Source organism: Aotus nancymaae, unplaced genomic scaffold (assembly GCF_030222135.1).
Source record: "Aotus nancymaae isolate 86718 unplaced genomic scaffold, 86718_ANA_hifiasm-v0.15.2.pri h1tg000028l, whole genome shotgun sequence".
Lineage (NCBI taxonomy): Eukaryota > Metazoa > Chordata > Mammalia > Primates > Aotidae > Aotus > Aotus nancymaae.
The window spans coordinates 18,042,143-18,052,247 of record NW_026988441.1 but is presented as its reverse complement, the minus strand read 5'-3'; the positions used below and the strand labels follow the sequence as shown (position 1 = coordinate 18,052,247).

Sequence of the window (10,105 nt, the reverse complement as noted above, 5' to 3'; positions counted from 1 at the left end):
AAAATTAGCTGGGCATGGTGGCGCGTGCCTGTAATCCCAGCTGCTCAGGAGGCTGAGGCAGGAGAATTGCCTGAACCCAGGAGGCGGAGGTTGCGGTGAGCCGAGATCGCGCCATTGCACTCCAGCCTGGGTACCAAGAGCGAAACTCTGTCTCAAAAAAAAAAAAAAAAAAAAAAAAAAAAAAAGAAATGAATAAAAGAAAACTATGTCAATGTAACAAAAGCCATATATAAAAAACCCACAGTTAAATCATTCTCAATCGTGAAAAACCAAAAGCTTTCTGATCAGGAACAAGGCAAAGATGTCCTCTTTCTCTACTTCTGTTCAACATGGTACTGGAAGTCCTAGCTAATATAATTATGAAAGAAAAGAAGTAAAAGGCAGCCAAATTGGAAAGGAAGAAGTAAAATTATTTCTGATCACAGGTGATATCATCTTATATGCTGATAACTCTAAAGGTTTGCAAGATTGAAGAGTTCTGGAGATGAACAGTGGTGATGGTTGCATAACAATACGAATCTACTCATTACCACTGAAGTATACACTTAAAATGGTTAGGATGGTAAATTTCATATTATATGTATTTCATCATATTTTTTTAACATTTTTAAATAAACCATAAAAAACTATGGTGCACTCACCCAGCAGAGCACTACTCAGTAGTAAAAGGAATGAACCATATATACACAAAGCATGGATGATTCTCAAGATAATCATGCTGCATGAAAGAAATCAGACCACAAAAGAGTATAAATACTTTATGATTCCAATTGTATTAATTCTAGAAAAGGCAAACAAATCTAAAGTGAAAACTGTAATCAATGGTTTCCTGGAGAAGGCAAGGAGGGATCGTAAAGGGGCATGAGGTAGCTTTGCATGTGATGGATACGTTCATTATCATGATTATGGTGTTGGTTCCCTGAGTGTACAAAACTTACCAAATATGTACAATTATTGCATGACAATTACATATCAACAAAGCACCAAAAGGAACTGTTGCACATAAAAATCCAACCTCCTACTCATTTTAGAAAATCAGATTTGGCAACCCTATACTGACTCTGCCATCTCTTTTTTCTTGCTTTGGGAACAAAGAATGGCTGGCTACGTCATAGATGCTATAATCCCTGTAGAATAGGACCTGCTTTTTCTTAGTCTCTATTTTCCTGCTAGCACAGCACTGGCCTTGAGATGCACAGCACAGAGACAGTAATCCATAAAACTAAAATCTTGAGATTATTTGCTCTGCCAGTAACATTAGTCATAGGACAGAAGTCTAGAGGTCCTGAGAATTTCTGCAAACCCTGAATCCTGCACAGCCACATTCAAGGGAACATTCATGGGTGCACCTTTAGAACAGGTCCATTTCTGCTGGTTTACTATAATCTCACCTACTCCCTATTAATCACACCCAGTGTTTTTGTACAAATTATGGTCCCAGCAGAGCCTTGTAGGTCTTAACAGTTAAGAGACACCTGCCTAATGCTGAACTTCAGGGCATATGGCCCCTTGGCAGGTGCTAAACAGCATCTGCTTTACAGTGTTGGGAAATATGGGGCACCCCTTGGGAATAAGGGACCCAATTCATGCTGCTCCCACATGCACTGGAGGTTGTCACAACTACCCCCTCCTCGGGGTACAAATTCATGCCATTCAGATCATAATAAATTCCTACAATTTTTCCTAGCAGGACTTGGTAGCAATGTAAATGAGGCCCAGTCTGGATTGACAGCTGTTCTCTGCCATCCTCCTGTCCCCTCCAAGATAATCTGGCCACCCTTTTAGTTTGGTAGATCTTAACTCTGTTCTTGGACCACCCTACACAGTGATCAGACCATGGAAGATTAAAGGCAGTTTTATCATAAGGCCCTTATCATTGCACGAACCAGGGTGATACACAGGAGATAAGTTGTTGCACTGAGTAACATGAGGGCTGGACAAATCCATCAGAGGCAAAACAGGAGACGAACAATGTCCCAGAGAAAGGGAAACCTTCTCTAGAACAAGCTGTCAGCAGAACCCTGCTCAGGTCTTCACAGCCAAAGGCTAATCATGTCCATAGCTAAACCAGCCATACAGGGTGGGAATGACATCTCCCCATGGCTTCAGACTACTCCCAATTCCCTTTAGAAATTGGAAAGAGAGAGGAGAGGTCTGCTTTCCCTGAGCACAGTGGAGTGTTCAACACACTCTCTAGAGAGCTGCAGTGTGTGGTACTGATGTGGCTTCTATCACAACCCCAGCAGTGAAAAAATGCTGATAAAATCCATGGTAAGAGAATGTAACTTGGCTCCAGAAAGCTTCCAACATAGCTAGCATTCCTAGGGAACCTCCCCAGGGTGGGTACTTGGATGAAAAAGGTTCGACTTGTAGTTGACAGCACCCTCATAAGGTCTGTTCTCAGAGCTTATCTCTGCTGTGTGCTGCTGCATCGAACAGGGACGGAGCACATTCTCCACACTCCTTTCTCTGGTGTGAATCTTCTGATGCCGAATGAGGGTAGGCCTTTGGCTGAAGGCTTTCCCACATTCACTGCACTCATAAGGCCTATCTGGTTTGTGAACTTTCAGGTGCTGCCTCAGATTGGACCTCTGCCTGAAGGTTTTCCCACATTCACTGCACTCATAAGGCCGCTCGCCGGTGTGAAGTCTCCGGTGGTTATTGAGGCTGGAGCTTTGGTTAAAGAATTTCCCACATTCACTACACTGGTAGGGCCGTTCGCCAGTGTGAAGTCTCCGATGGCTATTGAGGCTGGAGCTCTGGCTAAACAACTTCCCACATTCGTTGCACTCATAAGGCCGCTCACCGGTATGAACTCGCTGATGTTTCATGAGGTCAGAGTTTCGGCTGAAGGCTTTTCCACACTCGCTGCACCCGTGAGGCCGCTCGCCAGTGTGAACTATCTGATGCTGAATGAGGCTGGCGATGTGGCTGAAGAATTTCCCACATTCGTTGCACTTGTAAGGTCTTTCTCCAGTGTGAACTCTCCAATGTTTAATCAGGCTGGAGTTGCAGTTGAAGGATTTCCCACATTCACTGCACTCATGGGCACTTCTGCCCGTGTGAACCCTCTTATGATGAATGAGGTTGGAACGCTGGCTGAAGAACTTCCCACAGTCACTGCACTCATACGGCTTTTCGCCAGTGTGAACCCTCTTGTGCTGGATGAGGTTGGAGCTTCGGCTGAAGAACTTCCCACAGTCACCACACACGTGAGGGCTTTCACCGGTGTGAACCCTGCGATGTTTAACGAGGCTGGAGTGCTGGCTGAAGAATTTCCCACATTCGCAGCACTCATACGGTTTTCCTCTATTGTGAACTTTCTGGTGCTGGATGAGGCCAGCGGCATAACTGAAGAAGATTCCACATTTGCTGCACTCATAAGGCCTTTCTCTGCTGTGGATTCTCTGGTGCTGAATAAGAGTAGATTTGTCATTGATGGCATCCCCAGATTGACGGCACTCGTTATGCCTCTGTGCAGTGTGAAAATCCACCACACCTTCAGTGGCCTTATGTGGCTCCCCATCGCTGGGAGTGACCTCATGCTGCAGAAACCCTGCTCTGGCCACAAAGTCCTTCCCGCCCTCCCTGCAGGTGAAAAGCTGTTCTGATGTGTGGTCTCCGTTGGTCTCCACAGGCAAAACCTGGTCTTCCTCCCTTCCAAAGGGGTTGTGTACGTTCTGCTGCACCTGTTTCTGGGCAAGGTTTGCACTGAACTCATAGCCTTTCACATATGCCTCACACACAGATGGTTTCTGCCTGGGATGTGCTGCCTGCTGTTCAGCCAAATGCAAGATGTCTTTCAAGCACAGGCAACATATGTCAGAGGGGCAGGTCTTCTCGGGGCACAGAGCTGGCTTGGGACTCCTGTCCTGTGCCACTCCTTCTACAGAAACATTAGGCTTAGAAGGTAACTCCTTGCCCTCTGTTCCACGGCAAAAATCTGAAAGCAGAGAAATGCTGGACATTTGTATAAACTTTACCTAGAAGGAAAGTGCCCCATCACCTATGCTTGGCTGACCTAAGAATGAGTCCACAGACTTCCTGGTAACAGGTCAGGATAAGGAATAATCTGCTCTGCTATATACTGTGCCTGGCCAGGTCACAAAATACGGGAGGCCTTATCAGGACCAGGGACACAGGAAGGGGGACAGTACTGGGCAGAGAGGCAGGGTCTCTCATTCACTTCTCTTTAAAGGGCTTTTGGCAGGGCCGGGGCTGCTGGTAACCTGTCAAGGCTATGCAGTGAGAGCATCTAGACCCAGAAAAACCTGCAGCTGAGTAGCTGATGTTCAAGCATGTCAAAGAAAAAGCACATATCTCACAACATATTAAGTGTAGGCCAATGTTGCAAAGTGACGCAGAGGAAGCTGAAAGAGAGAAATGGAGGCCAGAAAGGTGGGGCACAGCCAGGGGGCCCAATTCAGAACAGCAATGACAAGTGGACAATGTATCAAGCACGGGGAAGGAAAAGCAGAGACGAGGTCTGGCTACTGGCATTGGTACCAAATGATGATGAATAGGAGTGAAGATGCTGTATGATGTAAACACAGTGGTGAGGTCACATCCTCCCCCAGCTCCCGTCGCTGCTTACCAGAGCCAGGCCTGCCATAAGCCCCTCTGGCCATGGCTGAAGTCATATCCATACTGTCAGGCACCCAGGGCTCTTTCCCCATCTCCAGCTGGGAAACAATGTGGGACCTGAAAGATATAAGTCCTAAGGGAAAGACAGAGTGGGTCAGTGGCCAGCACCTGCCCAGTTGAACTACCCTATGACAGACTATGGGACAGGAAACCCGAAGAGGATATCTGTACAGGGAGAGAGGGAGAGACAGCTCCCACACTGTTGTGGGGGTGGATTTCAGAGAGGGAAATCCGTAGAACACAAGGGACATCCCGGTGGTTACAAGCAGTAACCACATCAGTGCTTGGAATTCCTGGCACAGTCAGGCTTAGGAAATAATAGCAAAATGAAAGGCGCAGAATCTAAACCACAGAACTGTCAGATCTGGATAATCACCCAGGAGGGAGGGAATGGCCGAGTCAGAGGGAGTCGTGCACCTGACTGCAACACCCCTCATGCCTGGAGCTGCCCTGCAAGGCTTCAGGCAGCAGGTGTGGGGGCCGCTCAGGGAGAGGAGTGGGCAATGCACGTAGCTCAGCCCTAGAAGCCGCAACATGCATACCAGGAAAGTAGGGATGGAAGCAGTACCAGTGGTCTGGCTGTGGGAAGGAAAGAGCTGTTTCTTGGGCAAAGGGGACAGGCAGAGATGAGCTTGGGACCTTGGGGTAGGGTTGACGGCCTTACCCAGTGAGGCTATAAGTGCAAAGTTTTCCAGCATCACATCGCAGTACAGGAGTCTCTGAGCCTCATCAAGGAGCCCCCACTCCTCCTTTGAGAAGTAAATGGTCACATCCTCAAAGGTCACGCAGCCCTGCCATGATGGGGACAGTTCGTTCCACGATCAGTCTCTGTCCTTGGGACTCCCTATCCATCCCCTGCTCACTCTCCTCCCCAGCTCCAGGAGGTAGCAGGCCCTGGTTCTGTGGGTATCCAGTGCACAGCAGCAACAGGCAGGGTGCAGAGAGGCACCCTCTAAGCTCTGGGCCTGAAGTGCAGCCTCTTCCCCTAGTGTTGCCAATGCCACGCTTCTCAGATCCAAACGTGGGCTTCTCCCTTAAACCCCAGTCCAGAGCCCTGGGGTGAACAGCTCACGTTCCCTCCCACATGCATTTCATTCTTTGGACTGCACCATCCTCACAGCTCCAGACCTCACCACGGCCTCCCACTGGCACTGCGACCCTCTCCCCGTCCCGGCCCCTATCACAGCCATCTCCATGGGCTCCCACCTGTCACTCTGCACATGGCATCTGGAGAGTGCCTGGCAAACACAACCCTGATCCCAGCCTGCCCCAGACCTTTGATGGTCTCCACTGCCAAGGGCAACACCCAGGTAAGGGGGAGAGGGAGCACTCCAACCTTGCCTTGGAGACCCCCAACCTACAAAACCCCCAACTCTCCTGGCCTGGGCTTCAACCTAAGCCACACATGGATGTCACATACCCTTGGCCTTCTTTGTTGCACATTCTGACCCTGTCATCACTCACACTCATTAAAAAAAAAAAGCGAACCCCTTTGGCCATCCTACCCCCCACCCACCTAAGGCCAGCAACTCTGCCAACTGACCCCTCTTGTCCCAAGCTAATTCCCCAGCCTGAGGACAAACCCCATCAAGGGTCACCACAGAAGCCTGGAGAAAACACAGATGAGCATATAAGCACCAGCCCAAGCCTCACTGCAGTATTACCTCCTCTACTGCTAACCCTCGGCATCCATCTCATTCATGTCTACACTCTCTGGGAAGATCCGGCCACCTGCCAGACCCTCTTGTAACCGGCTGGCGGGAAGACAAGGGGCTCAGCTCCCTCCCCGTGCTTGCCAAAGATGTAACCAGGCGTGTCCAGGTTCTTGGGCTCACTTCAGGAATGAGGAAAGGGTCCTGGCGGCATGGTGAGCTTACCATTCAAGTAAGTATCAGACCCAAATAGTTTTGCAGAAAGCGATTTATTAGGGGGAGAGGAGAGACAGAGCGAGAGAGAGAGTGAGAGAGAGCGCGCGAGCGAGCTCCCATGCTGTTGTGGGAGGGGATCCCAGAGAGGGAAGTCCGTGTAGGTAAGAGGGGGCAGTGGGATTTTAACCCTGAAGTTATCCCCTCCTTATTCATGTTCTTGTCCAATGAGAGGAGTTCTTTCAAAAGTCCTCTGGAGTGACTGATCTTTGACTCTCATCCTGGATTGGTTGTTCGGGCCCACAACAGAGCCCCTTCTCCCAGGGCTTTTAGCGGGCTTTCTGAACAAAAGAAGCTCACCTGGCTTATTTCTACCTACCTGGATGGGGGGTGGATGAAGGTATGGCGCTGGGAAATTCCCGCCTTTGAAACAGGCAATATTCCTTAACACAGTCCCTCACTCTGACACCCCCACATACCCCCACCGCCACCACCATGACCACTACTGTTCCTCACCTGTCTTTAGGATGTCAAACAAGCCACAGTTCCCAAGCAAGAACCCTCCTTTCAGTTTTCCAGCCCCACCTTCCTAATTTTTCAACATCATTGTCACCACTACTTGAAGTTTTACCTCCAAAATCTGACACACAGCTACGCTCCCGTCCACACACCAGATGCCACATTTTGGATGTTTCTAACTGTTGAAATAAACAAAGACCAACAAAATGAGAAAAGCCCAGGCTACTTATTCAAAGCTCGCTATAGCAAGAGAGACTCAATGCAAGCCAAGAGTGGGAAAGCCTGTAAGCCCAGCTACTGGGAAGGCTGAGGAAGGAGAATTGCTTGAACCCGGGAGGCAGAGGTTGCAGTGAGCTGAGATTGCGACATTGTACGCCAGCCTGGGCAAAAAGAGTGAGAAACTCTGTCTCGAAAAAAAAAAAAAGAAAGAAAGAAAGAAAGAAAAGGAAGGTTTCAGGCGTGCCATGATTGGAGGATCCTATTTGCAGGTGGGTGAACTAGAAGTGGGCATCCTATGTGATTGGTTAGGGTGTATAACTGCCTTTCTCTGGTTGGTCTTAAGTCAGAAGCAGGAGTTAAGATTAAGGAAGGTGTCTGTTATTAATCAAACCCTGGCCGTTGGGACTGCTCATTACAGAAGTTATTGTTTTAACTTCCTGGATTGTCAGTCCAGATAGCAATCTGGCTTCCCGCGGGTCTGATACACAGTAGGCTGGCTTCCTGCTGCATGGGTTGTTTATTGTAGATAAGGGGGTTGGTTTCCTGGGCAGGTTCTGGGTCATGATCTGGCCATTGTTCACATGAATATCCAGTCTCTCATAACCTTAACAAATCCCTCAGAACACCCTAACTGTGTGTCTAGCTGCCCACTCTTCAACTCCACTCCGGGGTCTCTGGGACATCACAGGCTCGACCTGGCCAAAACCTAACTTCTACTGGTTCCATGGAAAATTCCTCCTACGACCAACTTAGCTCACGAAGCTAGATTCATCAAACAAAAAACCACCGATTCCTCCCTCTTTCTCCCCCTCTACGTCAGAAAATTTGGTCAGTCTGACTTAAAAGCCATCAGGTTCCCAATCACTTCCTCTACCTCTAGCCCCCACCCTGGTCCGGCCGACAGCAGCACTGGCCTGGGCTATTCCACTAGGTTACTCCTTGGCCTCCCTGCCTGCGGCTCACCCCACATTCAGTTCTCCACTCTGCATCCATAGGCAGGCTGTTAAGACCCGAGTCACAGCATCTTCCTCCTCTGCCCTAAACCTTCCATGGCTCCCATCGCCCTCAGAACAGAGGCCCAGCTCTCCGGCCTGCCGTTCTGGGCTATCTTCGGCCCACCAGCTCTCCGGTTCCAGCAGACATAATATTAGTAACAGTGACCTGGGCGGGGTTCCTGAACACTCCCAACTCAGTCTCCACACCATACCCCATCCCACCCCCAAGCTTTTGCGCATGCTGGTTCCTGTGCCTACAAAGCCCTTTCTCCCTTCATCCCATTACATTTCAGAAACGGAAGCCTCTCTATATAAACCCTGCCCTGATTCAGGATCCCAGCTGAGAGCGTCTGCCTTCCAGGGTCCCCCGACAAAAAAGCAAGGAAATGGGAAAGGCGAAAAGTCCTAGAACAAAGCTATCTTTTGCATCTCGACGCCAGGAACAGGAGGGCCTGACGCCCAAGCACTCACCTGCGCGGGGTCCCGCAGCGCCGCCGCCATTGGAGTCCGTGATCTGAGCAGGGCTCCAGGGTGCGGGCGACCGCGGGGCGGGGGAGGGGGTCTCACGGGCTCAGGCTACCACCACCTGGCCGTGTCCCGTGGGAGGTTTGCACTCCCAGCCTCAGTCTCCCCCGTGCAAAATGTGCACGGGGCCCGGGGCGCAGGCTCTGGGGGCGCGGAGAGCGCGCAGCTCCGCAGGGCACCCCAGTTGCAAGGGGTCACGGCTGGTGCAAAGGCGCGGAGGGGGTCACGGCCTCACAGTCCCCCGCGCGGTCCCGGAAAGCTGGCGAGGCAGCTTCACGGGGTCAGCCCCAACTCCTCGGGGCTCAGCGTCCCCGCCGGGAAATGACCTGTGAGGCTGCAGCTCAGGAAGTTCCGGCCCCCACCCAGGCGGCCCGGAGAGGCGCCCTCTCCCGGACTGTCATAGGGCTGGCGCCAGCCGCTGATGCACAGACAGGGCCTGGGGATCGCGAGCTTCTGCCTAGCCTCTCGCCTGGTGGGGGGTCGGGGGCTGGACTGAGAGCGGACCTCGCCGCGTCTCCTGCAGCCCTCGGGCCTTCGTCTTAAAGGGGCAGCTCCGGAGCCTGCGGCTGCCAGCGATACACCCCGCCCACCTCAGAGGTCCAGGAGAGGCCTAGGCGGTGCTCTTCTTGCGCGTGTGGGCGTCGGCGAGCCGCTTGACCCCTAAGGGCCCTAAGTTCACACTGAAAAATGGGGATAGTACCCAATGGGCGGGGTCTTTGCGTAGTAATATTAAATGTTGCTGTCATTCAGGGCTTCTCAAACCAGCAACGTCACCATCACCTGGGGACTGGCTGAAAATGCAAGTTCTGGGGCAACAACTTAAATCTAAGGACTCAGAAATTCTGGGGATGGGGCTCAGCCTTCTCTGCTTTTCGCGGGGAGGCGGGGGATGGGTCTCGTTCTGTTGCCCAGGCTGGAGTGCAGTGGCGTGGCGTGATCATAGCTCACTGCAGCCTCCATCTCGGGCTCAAGCCATCCTCCTGCCTCAGCCTACCAGGTAGATGGGACTACAGGCGTGCACCATCATACTCAGCTAATTTTTAAATTTTTTGTAGAGACGATCTCCCTGTGTTGTCTAGGCTGGTCTCAAACTCCTGAGCTCAAGTGATCCTCTCACCTCGGCCTCCCAAAGTGCTGGGATTATGAGAGTGAGCCACGGTGCCAGGCCTCCTTCTCTGTTTTAACAAACCCTCTGGGGACTCCAGTGTGGCTCCAACTTTAGCGCAGGGACTTCCATTGAAATCCAGTAAATAAAATGGGAAAAATAACTATATGTCTTATGGCAAAACCACCTTTGCAAAAATTATAACTGAGAAAAGTATGGCAGTGAGAGATCTG

General features: G+C 50.8%; 1 protein-coding gene across 2 annotated transcripts; it reads right to left on the bottom strand.

Annotated features, from left to right (window-relative positions):
- Positions 1 to 363: 363 nt before the first annotated feature.
- ZNF792 (zinc finger protein 792) lies at positions 364 to 8,755 on the bottom strand. 2 transcript variants are annotated; one of them, XM_012438363.2, is made up of 4 exons: positions 8,714 to 8,755; positions 5,309 to 5,435; positions 4,595 to 4,717; positions 364 to 3,943 (listed from the first exon to the last, which is right to left on the bottom strand). In XM_012438363.2, the coding sequence occupies exons 1-4, from the start codon at positions 8,741 to 8,743 to the stop codon at positions 2,322 to 2,324; spliced, it is 1,902 nt and encodes a 633-aa protein (XP_012293786.2). In that variant the 5' UTR covers positions 8,744 to 8,755; the 3' UTR covers positions 364 to 2,321. The 2 variants fall into 2 exon arrangements, with proteins under 2 accessions (XP_012293786.2, XP_012293789.2); XM_012438366.2 differs by lacking the exon at positions 8,714 to 8,755 and adding an exon at positions 7,141 to 8,653.
- Between the last annotated feature and the right edge of the window lie 1,350 nt (positions 8,756 to 10,105).

What these genes read in the sequence shown, in the direction of transcription:
- ZNF792 (XM_012438363.2), bottom strand. Translation starts at nt 8,743, where the DNA reads ATGGCGGCGGCGCTGCGGGACCCCGCGCAG. An exon ending in CGCTGCGGGACCCCGCGCAG is followed by an intron (nt 5,436 to 8,713) that starts GTGAGTGCTTGG and finishes CCATCATGGCAG; the next exon opens with GGCTGCGTGACCTTTGAGGA. An exon ending in TTATGGCAGGCCTGGCTCTG is followed by an intron (nt 3,944 to 4,594) that starts GTAAGCAGCGAC and finishes CTCTGCTTTCAG; the next exon opens with ATTTTTGCCGTGGAACAGAG.